At 37.8% G+C, this 21,161-nt stretch overlaps 1 protein-coding gene across 4 annotated transcripts in view; it reads left to right on the top strand.

Annotated features, from left to right (window-relative positions):
• Positions 1–21,161, top strand: part of NAALADL2 (N-acetylated alpha-linked acidic dipeptidase like 2) — a 901,057-nt gene that overhangs the window by 367,747 nt on the left and 512,149 nt on the right. For 3 of the 4 annotated variants that reach the window (XM_084639864.1, XM_084639865.1, XM_084639866.1), the window contains one exon: positions 19,606–20,107. The exons of the other annotated variant lie outside the window; for it this stretch is intronic. In XM_084639864.1, the coding sequence (XP_084495990.1) occupies positions 19,614–20,107 (494 nt within the window). In that variant the 5' untranslated portion in view covers positions 19,606–19,613. The remainder of the gene's footprint in view (positions 1–19,605; positions 20,108–21,161) is intronic. 4 annotated transcript variants of the gene reach the window in all.

Here is a 21,161-nt window from a genome sequence, read left to right as displayed (position 1 = left end):
GACCAGCCCTTCATTCCTGTGTGATGCTGGGCAAGTCACTGACACCAGACTTTTCACAGTTAGTCACTTCTGCAGGTAGTTAAAGACTATATCATCATACATGCTCGCAAAGGGGACAGATTAAGGTTGCATGGGCAATGTTCATTCTGGCATTTCTTCCTTGAGAGTCCTCAACTTTGCAACCTTTTAATCCTATTTAATTCTTAACTTTCTATTTCCTATTTTTTTGTGATTTAGTTTATTGATGACAGCAACCTTAACTAACAGTAAGCAAAGATTTTTGTCCATGAACAGTATTAATAACATGCAAGCATTTTATGTACGGTTCAATATTGTCATGCATTCATATAAAAATCAGCATATGGTGTTATATAATAGTACATTATGACCAATATGATGACTTTAACTATGTGTTCTGACTTCATATTTTGTCTTTTACCATTCAGGGTGGGCAGAATGAAAGGTAAATTGAGGATTCATCAAGCTGCAGTTAATGTAAAAACAAAAATCTGCATATCTTGGAATGAAAAATGAACCAGTAGTCAGCAAACTAGTCTGTCTTGTTTATTAAGATCTGATTTGCCCAGCCTCTTCCAGTAATGAGCACAGCACAAAAATATTTATGTGGAAGTGTTTTTTCTTAAGAGGATTCTTTTAATACATTTTCACTGTTATTTAACATTTCAAGCTACAAATGCATAAACCAGTTTGGAAAAACACTGGGGATTTTGATGTTTCCACGTCAAAGTGACCTTTTGTGATGCTTCTATTTAATGTTTTGCTAATACAAAAGGCAACAAACTGTGAGAACACACACAATGAAATGAGAACAAATATTCCTCCCATCCAGGTTTTTTACCCTTTTATGTCGTTAGTATATGATTTGTTCTAACACTTCACTGTACTCAGAAAAATACAAAAAACAAAACTAGAAAAATAGCTGGATTGCGAAGACAAAATGGCACTTTAATAAACTCTGCTGCTTTATTCTTCTCCTCTGTATCCCACAAGGGAGTCGTACACCCATCTGGAGCTTAAAGGACACATCACTAGAATTAACACGATGAACTTGGTTTATCTATAAACGGGACATTATGAAAATACATTAATATAGTAAATTCTGCCCTCATCACAAAATCCATTGCAGAATTATTAACATCCTAGGCACTCTTGGAGCTGGCTAGGAAATGGATGCATTCTAATTAGAGTTGGTCAGATAATATGAATTGAACACTTTATTCAATGAATGTTTGCATTTTAGTTGGTTAAATCATTAGTCAAATACATTTTCACATCAGTCAACCAGCTCTGTAAACTGTGGACAGTAAAAGTCAAATGATTTATTAGACAGTGGTTTTGAACCAATTGTTCATAATGTATAACCTATTACTAGGTGGAAGCCCATGTTGTCGTGGGCATATAGTCAGTAAAGTGTAAAAAAACAAAACAAAAATGGCTGTGAACTTATGAATCTCAGTCATGATTAAATGTGGTGATATTTTAAACAAAAAGAGCTGTCAACCATGCTTGTAATTGTTTCCATTGTTTCACACTGCCATACAGAGTGACAGTCCTGTAATCTTATTATATAGATGATATATAATTTTTGATCAGCAATAAATTAAATGTAAGAAATCCCCATTAAATCCCTGTGTCCATCTTCTCATTTAACAGGAAGACAAGGTTCTCTGGCAAACACAAGTCACCTCCCATCCCATATTTTGCAGTGGAATTTCATCATTTAACATTGTTACACTATAAACATGTTGTGGCATCTCCTATTTTTTCAAATTATGAAGTCCCACTAAAAGACAGTATATACACGGACTAACTATTTGTTACTGCACAGTGATTTTGATGCTACATTATGTCTTTCTCTGAGGGATACAGAGATATTGTTGGGGCACAGAATGCATCCTGTAACAGCACCACTGTAGCACACCTTCTGTTGCTTCTTAAAACAAGACAGCTATGTTGCTTTACCTCTCTGCAATTTTGCTTTTTCTTTCTTACCCATTTATTCTCATACCCATGGGATGCCCAGGACACATCTCTATGGGCCTGATCTGAAGCTCCTTGAAGTTAATGGAAAGATCTCCCACTGACTTTGATGGGCTGTTAATTAAAGCCTTTATGTTTTGGACTCCACTCATTGGTTTCTTGAATGTCATGTTTCTACTCCATGTATCCAGAATGACGGTTCCTTTTCTTATGCAGAGAGTACTACTTGCCAGTCACCCAAAGGTTCTCCAAATGGTCTTGATATCTTCCCTTCAATTTTTGTTTGGGAATGTACTGTTTTAATGAGCTCAATTCAATTTAGAAATAATAATCATAAAAATCTTCTTTGTAATCATTTATATTGCTTGCTTTCCTTTCTAATCCTCTTCACTTTGATCATTATGTCTGTCCAGAAATAAAAAAGTATTAAGCCTAACACTTCCTTGATGCTTTCACATCTTACAGGGAAGATGCTCTGTTCTAACTTGAGAGTCTATCATGTATATATACATCCTTCTGACCTCTTTGTGTCTGCAAAATAGCTAATTCATCTTGTTCGGTTACTCAGTGAATATAGTTATTTTCCTGTCTTACAGAAGATGTTGATATGCAGTATTTTTTTTTTCATTTTTCATTTTTCCCTTTTATGTTTTTGCATAATTTTTTTCTGCTAGAATGAAATATGACGGAAAATGCATTTGCTGTTAATTTGCTGCTTTTACGTATGTCAGAGGAGAGTGGAAAATCACTGCTTAATTAAAAAAACCTAGGGATTTTCACTGCAATTAAATAATCAAGCTTGAGCTGTTTTTTTGAAGGATAAATATTGTTTACTTATCTTTGGAACAATTTGTTCATGCTGTAGGAGTTATTTAATTAAATTATTACCTGCTGTATCACCATCTGTGTACATGTTTTAGAAATATTTGTAACCTTCTTTTATGTGGGTTTTATGAATTGAAGAAAGTGCCAAAAAGGCAGTAAATATACTCAGCAGATGGACTGGGCAACTTCACCCTCCAGGCAGTAAGCATTGATTGTTTTGGGTATAGCATTTTTTCTAAATTTAATTATTGTTTTTCAAAAGATGGCAGCAAAGTATTTGTAATAACAAATTATTACTTCTGGAATGAAGATGTAAAGAAATGCATTATGTGCGTAGATAAATGTTACATATTTTCTACATATGCCTTAGGTCATTATTATATAGTTTATTATTTCAAAACAGTCAAATCATTGTCCTTAAGAACAAGAAATTTCAATTTGTTAGCTCTTCCCTACCCTGAGCAATAAACAAAGTTAAGAAGTTGAGCATCTAATGTGGGTGTATATAGTGGGTCCACTAAACAGTTGACATTTAAGGTTTTGAACCAGCAAAGCATTTAATGTGTGCATTTAATATTTAATGCTTTAAGCATGAGAATATCCCTCTGAGATCTGTGGGTGTTTTTGTGTTCTTAAAGTTAAGCACATGCCTGGGTCGTGGAAACCATGGCTCTCTCAGTCTCCATATCCCCATAAAATGCAGCTTCTGTGCAGAGCTGGTGGCAGTCTCTCAGGCAGAAACTCAACCAAAAAACAAAATGTAATTTTATCCTAGATAATTTTGACTTCAGATTGAGGAAAAAAACAAAATACAAATATATCTCCGTGTAAGACAGAACACAGTGGGTGGAATCCTGGCTGCACTGAAGTTAATGGAAAAATTCCTGCTTGTTTCGCTCGGGCCAGGATTTCATTCATTGACTCCTCTGTCACATTCTGTATCCTAAAAGAAATAAAATGTCAGCTACGTTACAACTTCTTCTGCAGAAAGCAGGGGGAAGAGTCCTCTATATTATAAGACACAGTATACAGAAAACAAAATGACCTCCTTTCCTTTTGCTTCTGTGGGTCGATAACCAACAAGCTATATGCCCATTTAGAACTTTGAAGACAAGATCCAAGATCTTGTTAACAGACCTGTTATTGGATGTCCAGGATGAGGTGTTGATTGTTGGGATGATGTGCTGAAATCAGCTTCTAATACCTAGGAGATGAGCAACCATGAATTGAACAAATTGTAACTTTTACTGTCTTCCAAACAAGGACATATTGTAATACCCCAGTCTTGGGTTAAAGCAGTGGTTCTCAAACTTTTGTACTGGTGACCCCTTTCAAATAGCAAGCCTCTGAGTGCGACCCTCCTCTTATAAATTAAAAACACTTTTTTATATATTTTACACCGTTATAAATGCTGGATGCAAAGCAGGGTTTGGGGTGGAGACTGCCAGCTCATGACTCCCCATGTAATAACCTCGCGATCCCCTGAGGGGTCCCGACCCCCAGTTTGAGAACCCCTGGGTTCCACAACATATTATATTTGTCACCATTCCTATTCTTTAGATTGTGTGTTAGATACAATAAATGGTAAAAAGTCTTAGTGATAATTACCAAAGTCTGAATTTATAGAACAGTGCCAAACCTAAACAATAGCAGCTTAATTGGTAAGATATTAAATTCTGATGTGTGGTGGAAAATTATTTTTGGCTTGATCCTGCAAGAAGCTACTGAGTTCCCCTATCTCCCACTGATACTTAGGAGAGTTAAGGAAGCCTAGCACTTCACAGGAGATGCTCAGTCTTTTCTATGATCAGACCTTCTTTGAACAGAAAACCTGGGAAATCTGTCTCAAATACATGTGGGGGCGGTTTCATAGATATAACAATATGTTGCACAAACCTCTGGATATAATACTGTTTGACCTTAGGTCTAAAATCACAGGATTAAATCAAGATCTTTCAATACATGTGATTTATAAAAAAACAAAACAAAACAAAAAAATAAACAAAAAAACACCCGAAGATGACAGATATTGCTTTTCATTCCAGTCTGATTTGGCTCTATGGGCAGTGTGCACAGATTGTAAAGGTCATACGCAAAGATGTTTTTGCTCTGTATACTACCAATAATAGATACTATGGCCCTGATTCTCCTGTTCCTTGTGCATCTTGTAATCATTTATACCTGGGCAAAATAAGCGTCAACTGCCCACAGGTCCTTTTAGCTTCCTGTCCTCATTGCTTTTTTCAACATTTCCCAAGTTAACACCCTCTGCATATTTCTTGCACTAAAATATTTAGTCTTTTGACTGAATTACAGATGTTAATCCTCTCACAGAATGTTTATTATGGAGGCCAAGCTTTTCTAAGTTGGATGCCTAAAGTTAGACACCTCAATTCATAGGGAGTCATCTAAATAAAAGTGACTTAGTGATTTTGCATAGAGACTGAGATTCCACAACTGTCACTGAAGTCAATAGGAGTTCCAGATGTTCTACATCTCTGCAAATCAGGTCACTTTTATATAATATGTATTATAATTAACCTTTCAGATTCATAGATCTCTAAGTGCTTTGCAAAGGAGGGTAAGGATCATTATCCCTAATGTACAGAAATGAAGTTATGTGCCCAAGATCACCCAGCAGGCCAGTGAGCAAGATGGCAATTGAACCCAGTTCTCTTGAATCTCTGTCCAGTGCTATCCCTACTATGCCACAAGCATCCTGTGGAACTTTAGTCACCCATGGTTGAAGCTTTTCGCCATAATGTTTACCTGTTTGACATCAGAGCATAAGAATGTGCAGAATAGATAAGTTTAATATGTGACTCCAGTAGTGATGGCATTCTGGGTCTAATAAATAAATTATAGCTTGAATAATTAAGGTATTTACTTTCATGTCCCTGATGCTGGTTGCAATAGATAATTCAATCTATTGCAATTATTTTGGTTTAAATTTTAATAAAGGAGTAAAATAGAAAATTGCAGCTCAGATCTATAACAATGTGCCATAGCGAATCAGGCAAACTATAATCTTTAACTATTCTCAAAGCCTATAAGTAAAGGTAAGGGTGAGTGGATTTTCAAGATAACTAGATTTACAATAATCATGTATATCTTCTACCACAGCCCTGTGATCTAATAGTCTCTTTTAACCAATTGCAGCTGTTTCTACTTTTGAAGGAGTATTCTTTTGGCACGTCTTTGACTGCATTATATTAACAGTCTTGGCAAGTATATGAAGACACGTAATTAAGCTTTTTTCTTTGCCATGTACACTTTATGCTATCATACGCTATACAATATTTATTGTGCAGCTAAATCTGTACTAAAAGTGCAGTATGTAAGTGTGTATAGTGCAGTTTTGAATCCGTACTAGGGACAGATCTTAGGTACAAACAGAGATAGGTTTGAAAAAATACTGTATTTATTTAATGGAACAATTACACTTGAAATTAGAGGCTTATTTAGTCATTGTATTTACATTATTATAATAAACATGGTTGTTTCAGGCTGCATGTTGACAGTGTAAATATCCTGTGATAATGTTGTCTATATTTTATGACTTAATGAATATTACATTTTCATGCCAGTTGCCTGACATTTAATCTCATAACAGCATAACTTTTATGTGCCATTGGAGATCTTTTATTTTTAATAATATCCCTGTTCATAAATAAAATATATAAGCAGTGAGGAGTACTTAAAATAGTTCATGGTAGGCTTTGTAATAGTTTTAATTCATCTAAAAACTATAAATATACCGGAGTATGTAAAATACATATACTGTGTATACTGTTGATAAGTGTGCTGTACAAAAGCAACAAATAAAAGTTGTAATTCTTAAAACTACAGCAACCAAATGTACAAAATGCTTCCTAATATCACTTTCTTGATTCTACTTAATTATAAATTTAGTAGTTTTGTTTTTAATTTAACCAGCTCAGACAACTTTTTCACTCAAGATTTTGGGCCTCTTTTCCTTTCGCTTACACTGTTGTAAATAAGGAGTCAACTGTCTCCACTGAAATAAAGGAGTTATTCCATTGTAAATCTAGTGTAAGTGAAGAAGTAGGTTTTATTTTAAATACTGAGAGCCTGTTCCTGTTCTCACTGAAGCCTATGGAAGCAGGGCTGGGTCCCTTATGTCTTCAACAACTCATGCGCATAAAAAAAGTTAAGTTTAGAAACACAGCAAGTTAGCCATTCCAGCAAAGATTGTGTTATACAGCGACTGCAGAGCCTTTTTCATGCCCTAAGTTACGGGTGACATGGCAGGAAGGATTTGGATTCAGAATCAGAAGGTTTACATGTGGCGGTCCTGAAATGATGCTCAAGATCTTGTGAATCTCCTGGACAGAACAGATGAACGCTCATGTTAGAAATATTAATAGAGCGATGCAGACCTTGATGTTGAAAATCAACAGACACAAACTTGTCTGTGCACATCATATATAAAGATGTAAATAACCTAGAGAAAGTTATCAAGGAAGGAATAGTGGAGAGTTATCATTGATGGGGATGACTAGCGAGGGCCTGGATAGAGGGTGTGTGGCATATCACTGGGCAGTCAGCTGTCGAGTGCTTGAAGTTAACAATGGATTGAGAAAGTTTTGGAAATTTCTGCAACAATATCCCCTGTATTCAGATATGAATAAATGGATTTACTTAATAATCCAGAAATACAAGAAGATTCAGAAGTATCCATCTATTTAATATTTACTATCTATGGAGGTTTTGTCACGGGGAATCATGAGAATTGTGTTTATAAACAGGGTTCATTTTCCTGCAAATAAACTTGTTTTAATATTGCATAGGAGGGAAAAGATAATGGTTTTGGGAGACCTGTTTTGCTCAAAGCTGGGCTTCCTTGTTTTATAGGCGGGTGTAGGTTTGGTGAGTTTGAGGTAGAAGATCTCTGCAGACTGCAGGGAAGGACAGAACATTGCTATAGAAGATCTTTGAAATGACTAAGGAAATCAGATTAACTTTGATACCAAATATAGTGCTATCTGATTGATTGTTTTCCTTTGCACTGAGATTAGCTGTTGCAACTGATTTGATAACAAATACAAACTAAGACTTGAAAAGGGTAAGAAATAAAAATGCCTTTCTTTCGCAAATGTTTGCTTTACTAAATTCACAGGCTTCCTGTGACCTTGGGCATTATTTTAAGATGCTCATAGGTTTCTTGAAAAGGAGCTGTGAGTACAGAGTAGCCAGTGGACAAAGAAGATACCAAATGAACAATTGGGAATATTTCTGAGTCAAGTGGGAGTGGCCTCTTGTGGCAGGTGGGAAAAGGAGGACAAGCTCAAAGTTCCAGGCGTGGGAGCTGATTGGTAGAGTAATGGGCTGCAATCCCATAGTCCTTACTCAGGCAAAACTCCCATTGATTTAATTGATAGTGTGTAAATCAGTGACCATTTTGCCTGAATAAATATCACAGTTATGCTCATGCTGAGTTGTTGGAATTAATGATTGCTGGAGTTGCAGTTGGTACAAAACACACAATTAATACTGAATGTTTTGAGGCTGTAATTTTAGGCCCATTTGGGTGGTTAATGACAGAATATAGTAATATTTCATGCTTTAAATGTTCAAACGATTGGTCATTAATCAATCCTCATAATACCCCTAGGAAGTTATTGAATACATTTTTTATTATCCTCACTTTACAAATTGGGAGACTGAGACAATAAGCTAAAATGACTTGTCCAAGGTCACATAGTGAGTCAGTGACACAGCCCCGGATTAGACTTCAGGATCTTCTGAATCTTGATTCATTAGTTATTCTTCCATGTAACACTGCCCTCTGTATAGTATATCTAGTATTCCTGGAAAATAAATACAAACTATGTTAGATCTACATAAATCCATGTAATTTATAGTACTATTACTAAATCTTCCTAATATAGTAAAAGTAATAAAGAACATAAAATTGCATTATATTGTCTAACAAAATAGAACATAGCCTTCCTTTGTTGATTATGGTATGTACTCCTTAAAGACAGAGGTCAGAGATGTCCAATGCGTAGCACTAAAGCACTTACATTAGAAAAAGAAAACAGAGTTCTGATTCCCAGTGTCGTTATGGAGAAACTCATCCAAGAACATTCTGACGATGTATAAACTTCACACTGATGCTACTAGCTTTCAATTGCCAATTTCAGAGAGGTATCCAGGCAAAGTTTAATGATCTATGTGAAATATTACAATTGTCAAATATTTTTATGCTGTCCAAAATTATCTTGTTTGAATTGCATTTCATTTGTATGTGTTTTACTGATTTAGTACAAACCATCAGCCTTCTTTTCTATTTCTCAATGCATTAAGCTTTTTCAAATGGCTATTGCTGAAATACCTCACAAAATCTAGGTTAACCATATAGAAGGTTAACAATTGATGTTCTGCTTTAACTCAGCTTACTAAGAAGTACCCTGGTATAAATTCCTTTTTGTTCTCCTAGTTTTAGGGCACAATTTCTTCAATTATGTTCACAAATGTGTTCTTGAAAACAAAAGGAGGTACTCTCTAGACCAGTGGTTCTCAACCAGGAGTACGTGTACCCTGTGCGTTTGCATACCCCTGTGGGTACACAGAGGTCTTCCAGGGGGAACTCAACTCCTGTAGATCAGTTATTCACAACCTGGGGGTTGCCATGGGATGAGTTTAGGGGGATCACAGGTGCAAAGCTGGCATTAAGGGGTGGCAAACAGGGCAATTGCTTGGAGCCCCATGCTAAAGAGGGTCCCACGAAGCTAAGTTACATGCTTCAGTCCCACTGCCTGGAGCTCGGGCTTCAGACAAGGCTCACAAGTGAAAAACAATCTCTAGTATCACAACGAAATGTAAGTACAATATTTATATTCCAATCTATTTATTTTATAATTATACAGTAAAAATGAGAAAGTAAGCAATTTTTCAGTAACAGTGAGTGGTGACACTTTTGTATTTTTATGTCTGATTTTGTAAGCAGGCAGTTTTTAAGTGAGGTGAAATTTGGGGGTATGCAAGACAAATCAGACCCTTGAAAGGGGTACAGTAGTTCAGAAGAGTTGAGAATGGCTGGTCTAAACAGTAAACAGTTTAAGCTTAAACAACTAACTTACTCACTTGTAAAAATTAGTCTAAAAGGTAAAGAAGACCAATTGAAAAGTTTTGCTGTTAAAGGAGCTGAACTGTAAAATGCACATGTAAATGATTGTTCAGTTTATTGTGCCCCTTCTATGGGCAGTTCCACATAGGATATGAGTCTACTAGCTAAAAGTTAAGAAGATAATCCTTTAACTCAATACACAGGCCGATGTTCTTAATGCTGGATGTTTGCAGTTCAATCCCTGGTGGTAATCCTATAGATTCAGAAAATGAAACACGTGCAGTAGAACATTGAAGTTGTTTTACTTGAAACAGCATAAGCGTTAACTTCCAATGAGTAAAAACATGGATCACTACAGAATGGAAAGGTGGCATGAGTAGTTGAGGATGGAAATTACCTTCTAGTGGCAGCTTTTCCTGTTCTATTTAGTATAATACCCCATCCTCATTCATCTCAGCAGATACATAGAAGAATGGCTGAGAATGTTTTATAAAGTCAGAAGAAACAAACAGGGTTTATCAAATGAATTAGCATTGCGTCTTCACCTCCAGCCACACACCCAAGGACAGAAGGTTTATCTGCTGTCCCAAGGTCAAGGTCACAATTGGGTGTGTTGGAAAAACTTCAGTGCCAGCTACAGCAGTTTTTGTTTATGTGATGTAATACTAAGTATTGACTTCAAAATAAAGAGGAAAAAGACCCATTAAGAAATTAACAAAAGCACATATGCAGCTGAGATACATAGCTTTAAATTTAGATTTACTCCATCATATGGACCTAAGTGTGTTTGGAAATACAAATATACTAGATGTCTTATGAATACAAACATACTGGATTTTAGGTAAGATGCTAACAGAGAGACTGAACAGATTAGTGTCTAATATGGGGGGCTGTGTATCCAGGGCACTGCAGATCTATCAAGAAATGAGAAACAGAAAAGAGGGATACATTTGTATTATACATATACATTCACTGACTATTTGGGTTGAGTTAATTCATGTGAGTTTTTGTTTTTAAAGTGAAGCAATAAAGCTCAGTTCAGCATTTGCACATTAGAACATTCAGGAGGCTGAATGTCACACCACGTTGAGTATGTGTGACATAATACATTGTGATGAATTCACAGGAATTGTACACCATGCAAAATTACACCTCTAGGCAGACCCAAATGATCAAACTTGGGCATTTCTGAGATTTGACAGCTTATTTCAGAAGAGACTCAGAAAAGAAGGTCAAAGGTTACTAGACCGATTACTACTACACTGTTAGCCCATAGCTGTAGGAGCCCAAACTCTGCAATATGATACCTTATAGTAATTTTCGCCTTTGTATTGAGTTCCAAGAAGAAGTGGTTGTAGCTTGAAGGCTTTACTGACTGGTATTTGGAAACCATCTTGTACTGTACATCATACACACAATGATTCTGCTTTCCCTCTGGTTTTTCTATGGGTTGGAATAGCCCAGTTGACTTAAATTAGCATATTCTTTCATTTTCTGCGAGCAGAATTTTGTCCTATATATGTGACTGGATAGATTAATTAGCAATAATTATGGTGTGTCAGTGAGTCTGGTCATGTGTATATATGTCTCAGTAAATGTATGTTCATAAACATACTGTATAGTTTGCTGCCGCAGTTGTCATGGCAACTTACTATACTTGAGCTTTAACATCTTGGAATTCACCCAGAAAGTACACTTTGTACAATGGTGAAATAAACTTGTTTGTTCTCTGAATTCTTCAGATACAAATATTTTTTTAAAAAAGCAGAAAATTATGTAAATAGTTCAAAAAAGCATAACATTATGTTAGTCTATTTTCTCTCATAAGCCATGCATAAAACGATTAAGGCAATCTATCAAAATATAGCAAAACACCAATATAGCCCAATTGTAAATCTTGCCTTCTTCAGCTCTATAATCTATTATTTCTAGAGGTCCCACTTCAGGGTTGAAATTGATAAAACTCAATTAAATCCCACTGAGCAAACAATTGAGAATGAGATTTTATAGACTGTATGTTATAAAAAAACCTGTAAGTTTTCATTTTTTTAGTGGTGACTTATTTTTGCACAGGGAGTCAGTACACCATGCGATAATACCATCTTATGTCTAAATATCTGAAAGCACTTTACAGATATCAGTGAGTTTAAAAGTTTCTACTCTAAAACATGGCTTTGTAAAAGAGCCATGGGGCTTTATATTCATTGTGCCTCACGTTGATTTCCATATCAAATTTGCTCCGTTTAGAAATAAATAGATTTTCCCCACTAAGTACCAGCCCTGTTATCTCATCCTAAGCTCTAAGAATCAAGTCATTCTTCTCATCTTGTGCACCACTACCAGTTATAAAGGGTCTTCTGGCCAAATTTTGCCCTTAACTGCACCTATGCAAATCCAACTGTCTTCAGAGTAGGTTCTAAGGGCCAGGTTTTCAAAAGAGCTCAGCACCCGCAAATGGGATTCACCTCCCATTTTAGGCATGAAAATAAAAAGTGGACAGGTTGGGTGTCGAGCTGTTCTAGAACGTGTAGCCATAGGTGTCAGAATGGGAACTCCTGGGTGCTAGTCATGTTTGAAAATTTGGCCCTTATAAAGATATGTATGTAGGAGTTGAGCTCTCTTAAATATCTGGCCTCAGTTGTGGGTGCTGAGGAATTGAACATCTGGCCCTGAGCTTTTGGAATTTGAGGAAGGCCTAATTTTCTATTGCCTTGTGCCCAGAGACGACCTATGCCTGCTGATAGTGGGAGACACAGCCCCGGAACAGCTCAAATCACGCTCCCCCAGCCAAATCCCTCCTCCTGGAAAGCAGCACCTCCCCCGTCCCCCCTTCCTGCAGCTCCCAGCTGTTCTTCCTGTCTCTTGCTCTCTCTGCCTGATGCTGCTTGCACCTTGCCAGCTCACCATGTGACTGAGCAATCTGGGGGTGGGGGGATAGGACCCATATCCTCCCCACCCCCCCGATGCATCACCTCTACTTGTGCCTATCATTCTGATTTGGGGTAAAAATTTTAGCAATACCTAATTGATTTAGGAGATGAAGTCCCATTTTCAAAAGTAATTTTAGGCATTTAGCCTAAATCTTACAGAAAGTCAATCTTAGGATCCTAGGATCCTGTCATGGGCACAGAGAGATTGCTGCACCTCCAGAAGAAGTAAAGGCATGAGGCCTGAAGGGTTCCATTCAGAGAGATCAAGGAAGGGGACAGAGGTGCAGTTATCACACAATTGTCCCACCCTTAGATTAGGCCCTGTGGATCCACCATGCTTCCTAAACAAGTCCAGCTGGGTTCAGCACCTGTGATACTTTCCTGTGGGAGTTTGTGACTAGTGGTGAATATACATAGTTGCCAGCCAACCTTTTAAACCCACATTTTATTTATTTTCACGGTACAACAAAGTATTTCAAGAAAGGATTTTAAAGCAGACAGGCTACATGGATGTCTGTCTTACCTAAAGGCTTACCATCTTCTGAAGGGCACCTAAGCAGGCCTAGTTTCCTCAGGCACCCCAGTGAGAGCCTGTATCAGTCTGGTTTCCCCAAAAACCTCCACCGTAACTACCATCCCTCTGGAAATAATCTCTTTTTATTCAACTTGAGTTTTTGTTCTTGTCAGTTCAGGGGAGGGGAGGAGTCTGGCTCTTCTTGTTAAAAAACAGTTCAGTGGGTTGAACAGAACTCCTCAGAGCCAATGGCTCTGCCATTGTCCTGTAACAACCCTCAAGTGTTTGCTGAGAATGGCTTATTCTGAGCTATTCTTCCTGATTTTTTCCTTATTAGCCCGCTGTTCAATTAAACCAATATATTCATGTGGTAAAAATTCCAATAGCTAGGTCATTATACAGTATTCAAGTACTCTGCTTCTATCACTGTGCCTATGTTACTTTAGAAAATGGCACCTAGGATCCTATGTCACTTAGGCACTTTTGAAAATTTTATCCTTGGCCTACTTCTGCTCCTGTTGAAGTCATTAGCCGGCATTGCAAGACATTTACATGCCAGATGCGCTAAAGATTCATATGTCCCTTCATGCTTCAACCACCATTCCAGGGGACATGCATCCATGCTGATGATGGGTTCTGCTCGATAAGAATCCAAAGCAGTGTGGACTGACGCATGTTCATTTTCATCATCTGAATCAGATGCCAGCAGACAATTGATTTTCTTTTTTGCTGGTTCAGGTTCTGTAGGCTCCGCATCAGTGTGTTGGTCTTTTTAGACTTCTGAAAGCATGCTCCATACCTTGTCCCTCACAGATTTTGTCCTTCAGATTCTTAAACCTTGGGTCGAGTGCTTTAGAAATTTCATATTGGTAACTTTACGTTTTGTCAAATCTGCAGTGACAGTGTTCTTAAAATGAACAACATGTGCTAGGTCATCATCCGAGACTGCTATAACATGAAATATATGGCAGAATGGAGGTAGAGCAGGTTCGCCATTCCAGGCCAATGGGGGCTGCGGGAAGCAGTGTGGGCCGAGGGATGTGCTGGCCGCCACTTCCCTTAGCCCCCATTGGCTTGGAATGGCAAACCGTGGCCACTGGGAGCTGCAATCGGTCAAACCTGCGGACGCTGCAGGTAAAGAAACTGGCCTGGCCCGCCAGCAGATTTCCCTGACAGGCCGCATGCCAAAGGTTGCCGATCCCTGATCTAGTAAATGGTCTAACTGGTTGTGGTATTTTGAGTAAAAATAAAATGGCTGAGCTATTAAATTTCAAAAAAAGGGGTTACTCTTTATGCAGAGTAACAACAATTTAAAGAAATTTTTATGGTGCGCTTAAATAGATCTATAAATGATGTTTATTAATATAAATTCAATTGAAACATGCATTTTAAATGTCATAAATGCATACACTAATTGCATACTGCCAATATACAGTGGCCACCATAAAAAGTTAGCACCTAGTGACAGTTGTCACACCACACGATCTGACATACTGTAGTTATTTCCTTTTCTACCTGTTGGGGAATGCTGAAATTTTAATTGATTGAAATGGCTTTTTAAACACCCACATGAATGTTTTGGTTTGTGTTTAAAGGACCATATATACAAAAGCTGACATTTAAATTAATTTTCAGAGAAATCAATAAAATACAGGTCTGCAAAGATAATGTAGTTTGGTAGCTGTCCATAAGGGCTGACTGTTTTTAACGGAGACCACAGTATATTGATAATATGCAACCCAGTCCCATCCCTAACAAAAGAGCATGAGACACAGTGAGGCTACTCATGTGCATAAAACTAAATGTGCGTGTGAGTCTTTGCAGGATCAGGGCCTTCTTGGGATTCTGGATGTTGTTTTGCAAAGCACTGATGCACGTGCATAATTTTAAACACATGCCTACATGCTTTGCTAGATGTAGGGTACAGTACTCAGAACCTTGCAGAATCAAGCCCTTGCCTATCTAAGATCAATGGCAAGATTTTCAAGAACATCACACAAGGTCATTGTTAAAATAAAACAGCACAATGTCCCATCCCAGCAAAAGTGAATGAGCTAAGACAGGCATGTTTATTTGAGCTCTGAATTGTGTCAGTTTCTTTTGAAAGGTTAATTAAATGTAAGTTTTGTGTTTATATTTCTTTAAAAACAAACCAGATTTTCACAGACTTATTTTTTTCTGATCTAAAGTTGTTCCAGTCATTTAAGAAGTTCAGTGGGGCTACTTCTAAGTGTAAAGCTAAGTCTATGAGTAAATCATGGTCCAAATGTTTGCAGTTCGATAACCCGTATATTTGCAATATTAAAGTTATTCCCTTGTAGTAACTAACTGAGTAGTACACTGGCAACTGAGAAATACAAGTGAATGATGCAGATACTGCAGTAGCCTTAGGTAAAACTGGCAATGGACTTTCAGCCTTGAAAGTTGGGAAGACTGCTGATCCCTTTCAAGGACGATTGGGCAACAAAATGGCAAATGAAATTTAGTGTGGATAAATGTAAAGTAATGCACATTGGAAAAAATAACCCCAACTATACATACAATATAATGGGGGCTAATTTAGCTACAACTAATCAGGAAAGAAATCTTGGAGTCATCGTGGATAGTTCGCTGTAGATGTCCGCACAGTGTGCAGCGGCAGTCAAAAAAGCAAACAGGATGTTAGGAATCATTAAAAAATGGATAGAGAATAAGATGGAGAATATCTTATTGCCCTTATATAAATCCATGGTACGTCCACATCTTGAATACTGCGTACAGCTGTGGTCTCCTCATCTCAAAAAAGGTATACTGGCATTAGAAAAGGTTCAGAGAAGGGCAACTAAAATGATTAGTTTCAGAGTAGCAGCCGTGTTAGTCTGTATTCGCAAAAAGAAAAGGAGTACTTGTGGCACCTTAGAGACTAACCAATTTATTTGAGCTACAGCTGTAGCTCACGAAAGCTCATGCTCAAATAAATTGGTTAGTCTCTAAGGTGCCACAAGTCCTCCTTTTCTTTTTGTAAAATGATTAGGGCTTTGGAATGGGTCCAATATGAGGAGAGATTAAAGAGGCTAGGACTTTTCATCTTGGAAAAGAGGAGACTAAGGGGGGATATAATAGAGGTATATAAAATCATGAGTGGTGTGGAGAAAGTGAAAAAGGAAAAGTTATTTACTTGTTCCCATAATATAAGAACTAGGGACCACCAAATGAAATTAATGGGCAGCAGGTTTAAAACAAATAAAAGGAAGTTCTTCTTCACTCAGTGCACAGTCAACCTGTGGAACTCCTTGCCTGAGGAGGTTGTGAAGGCTAGGACTATAACAGGGTTTAAAAGAGAACTGGATAAATTCATGGAGGTTAAGTCCATTAATGGCTATTAGCCAGGATGGGTAAGGAATGGTGTCCCTAGCCTCTGTTTGTCAGAGGGTGGAGCTGGATGGCAGGAGAGAGAGATCACTTGATCACTTACCTGTTAGGTTCATTCCCTCTGGAGCACCTGGCATTGCCACTGTCAAGGTTCCTCCCCCACTCTGAACTCTAGGGTACAGATGTGGGGACCTGCATGAAAAACCTCCTAAGCTTATCTTTACCAGCTTAGGTCAAAAACTTCCCCAAGGTACAAAATATTACACCCGTTATCCTTGGACTGGCCGCTACCACCACCAAACTAATACTGGTTACTGGGGAAGAGCTGTTTGGACGCGTCCTTCCCCCCAAAATACTTCCCAAAACCTTGCACCCCACTTCCTGGACAAGGTTTGGTAAAAAGCCTCACCAATTTGCCTAGGTGACTACAGACCCAGACCCTTGGATCTTAAGAACAATGAACAATCCTCTCAACACTTGCACGCCCCCCTTTCCTGGGAAATGTTGGATAAAAAGCCTCACCAATTTGCATAGGTGACCACAGACCCAAACCCTTGGATCTGAGAACAATGAAAAAGCATTCAGTGTTTTACAAGAAGACTTTTAATAAAAAAATAGAAGTAAATAGAAATAAAGAAATCCCCTCTGTAAAATCAGGATGGTAGATATCTTACAGGGTAATTAGATTCAAAAACATAGAGAACCCCTCTAGGCAAAACCTTAAGTTACAAAAAAGATACACAGACAGAAATAGTTATTCTATTCAGCACAATTCTTTTTTCAGCCATTTAAAGAAATCATAATCTAACAAATACCTAGCTAGATTACTTACTAAAGTTCTAAGGCTCCATTCCTGGTCTATCCCTGGCAGAAACCAGCATACAGACAGACACAGACCCTTTGTTTCTCTCCCTCCTCCCAGCTTTTGAAAGTATCTTGTCTCCTCATTGGTCATTTTGGTCAGGTGCCAGCGAGGTTACCTTTAGCTTCTTAACCCTTTATAGGTGAGAGGAACTTTCCCCTGGCCAGGAGGGATTTCAAAGGGGTTTACCCTTCCCTTTATATTTATGACAGCCACTGTTGGCAAACAGGATACTGGGCTGGATAGACCTTTGGTCTGACCCAGTATGGCCAATCTTATGTTCTTATGATGGTCTTAAGCTCCTCTAAATGGCCGCTAATCTGACTGTAACTTTGACCATCTAAAATGTTGTTCTGGGTCATATCTTAGCATCTGTATCTACTTCCCCTGAAGTCAGTGGGAGTTTTGTCTGAGCAGGGATGGAAGGATCAGGTGCAAAATGTGTGTGGGAGATGTGCTATAAAATACTGTATAGTTTACCTTAAGGTGGGTATCCTGTTGGCTGTTGTAAGCCTATCTGCTGTGTCTGTTTTTAGGAAAGGGACATTGAAATGGCAGATGTTCTGTCGGGAAATAGGATTTGTAAATTAGGTACTGTATAGAGCAAGACAATTTTTTTTAAGTATGATAGGCTGTTTCAGTAAATCGTGTTTTGTAGTCTTTTATTCTTTTCAAACATTATTGCTAAACTCTTTTTCTATTTTGTCATATAAAGTGGGTTCATCCAGTATGTGACCCAGAAAATGCCATCTGGAAGCGAGGTCTTAGATCAAGAAAATTTATTAACGGGTAACAAGGAAGGTAGCAGTGCGGATGTCACTCAGATATCCATCATTGTGAGGAGTTAATATGTGTATCTGCATTTCATTCTAATTGATGAGTCTGTCTGATGTTTGAAAAGCATTAAATTGCTGATGCTCATGTGATGGAATGTCTATTGTCAAAGTATGGATGAAAACTGAGCCTCATCACTGCAGTCAGTTTAAAAATGATTTGTAGAGAATTGACTTTGAATGTTTGCATTAGAGGTCAGAGTTCCACTTAGAAGGCTCACACAGTAGAAATGTCTAGAATTGCTAGAGTTATGTTTTACTATTAAGTAAATGCTTTAGGTAAGAATCCCAACTTGGCAGTAATTTTGATTCATTAAAATGGAAAAACTAACTGGAGCAAAGCAGCTGGGACACTTTCTAAGTAAATTCATCAGTCATTCAGAAACTATGCATTTTAATACCTGTAAATAATAGAACAGTCTATCCAAATGGAAGCCTTTTATTGATGTGTAAGTAAAGTTGAGTGTCACCCTCAAATTTCAAACTTTAATCAAACATTCCCTTGCCTTTGCAGTCAGACGAATAAAGCTATTTTATTTATATTTTCTTTAACGTTATTTTTATTTATTTGTTGTACTATCCATAAGACCTACAAGTCCTAGACATGTTCCAGGACCCCTTTGTATTAGACACTGTATTTTACTTCAGCAGCATGATTGATTTAGATGTCAAGCTAAATGAAATCTGCATACAAAAATTGACATGCGCCATGTTCAAAAGCTCCAAAAAGATATTGAAGTGTACTGCTAAATATTTGTTTTGGAAATTTTGAAAATATATCATTTGTACTCACTGGATTAATGCTATATTAAAGAACTATACAAATTAAAAATGCAGAAAAAACTACAAAGACAACTTGTATGTTCCCTTGTTAGTACTGAAATATTCCCGACATTCTCATGCTTTTTAATATGTGATGACAGTTATTATTACTTTTTTTTTAATACCACATGGAGATGCTAATAGAAATACTGACAGTATAATGGCACTGAGAAGAAAATTAAAGAAGGGAATGCTTAGGAAGAATGCAACATTGTGGACTCAATTTTTTCCTTTAAATATGGACACACAAAATCTCTCTAAGAGTGGTGAGAGACACACACAATTGCATATGAAGACAGAACTGACACCCATGAATATTTAAATGCTTTCTATAGGCAACAAAGCAAACACTGCTTTTTGTCATTTTTTAATAGGTAAAAAGATGGCTTATCACAAAGTGAACGCAGACCAGAGAACACAGGGGCACTCTCAATACCTTGACAATGATGACCTCCAGGCCACCACGTTGGAACTAGAATGGGACATGGAAAAAGAGCTGGAGGAGCCTGGCTTTGACCATTTCCGACTGGATGGTACAGTCGATCACCATTCGGGAAATCCACAAAACACCAACATTGATCTCGAGCCTATTCAGCCCTCGGCATCCCCTAAAGGAAGATTTCAGCGCCTTCAGGAAGACCCAGACTATGTGTCACATTATACGAGACCAGCACCAAAGAGCAACCGCTGCAACTTTTGTCGGATATTTAAACTATTTTGCACTGTTTTGACTTTATTTATTTTTGGAATTTTACTAGGATATTATGCACACAAAAAATGTGCTCCTTCCCCCACTCCTTCAGAACCAAGTGACCCTCATTTCTACCACGAGATTCTCAAGGAAATCAAAGCTGAAAATATTCAACAGATTTTCAGGTATGTACCTTAATTTATTTATTTTTTATTTTATTTATTGTTAGCACTGGTAGCTGATGTTTCTGATAGTATGTAAACACGTTCTTTTAATCTTTTGTTTCTTTTATACCAGTGGTTCTCAAACTAGGGGCGCCGCTTGTTCAAGGAAAGCCCCTGGTGGGCCGGGCCGGTTTGTTTATCTGCCGCGTCTGCAGGTTCGTCCGATTGCGGCTCCTACTGGCCACGATTCGCTGCTCCAGGCCAATGGGGGCTGTGGGAAGCGGCGTGGGCCGAGGGGTGTGCTGGCCGCCCTTCTTGCAGCCCCCATTGGCCTGGAGCGGCAAACTGCGGCCAGTGGGAGCCACGATCGGCCGAACCTGCGGACGTGGCAGGTAAACAAACTGGCCCAGGGCCTGCTAGGGGCTTTCTGTTCTATACAGTATGTTGTTTGCAAACATTGAATTCTGCTGCTTATGTTCAAATTTCTCATGAAGTTTGTGACACTTCCATCAGATATACTTGTAATGGACTTAGAATGATGCGGAAAAAATGTATAAAATTAATGCAGAACCTTGTTACAACAATACTTCCATAATGACCCAAATCTGGGCAGTGTTCCTATTGTAAAATGGGGGATTATTTTTGTAGGGAACATTATTTTGTTAAACATCGAAATGATTTTGGATGTGCACAGATTGACAAGTTCAGACCATTCAAAGCAAGTGCTGAAGCTGGCAGTCTTTTTATAGGTTTATTATATAAAAAGGTCTTGCGTGGTAGCCATATTTATCAAATAGATCTCTAGATTCTGATGTAAAGGGTGTAATTATTTAAAAGCAAACAAGTGTGTATATGTACACAGACACTCTCCAGATATTTCAGTATTGATGCATACAGGATTGTAGAAGCAAGGGTATAATGAAATATAGAGTAGTATCATCTCTTCGGATTCAGTCCTGCAGTTCTTGCTCACTCAAAACCAATGTCTCACGATATTTGGTGTTTTTCTGAAAGCCCTAGTTCCAGGAAACAGGTGATTACTTGGGAATCTTGGCTTACTTTTTTAAATATGAAA

Source organism: Lepidochelys olivacea, assembly GCF_965140295.1.
Source record: "Lepidochelys olivacea isolate rLepOli2 genome assembly, chromosome: 9".
Classification (NCBI taxonomy): domain Eukaryota; kingdom Metazoa; phylum Chordata; order Testudines; family Cheloniidae; genus Lepidochelys; species Lepidochelys olivacea.
Note: the sequence above shows the minus strand (reverse complement) of the source record. Positions and strands in the feature narration are given on the sequence as shown.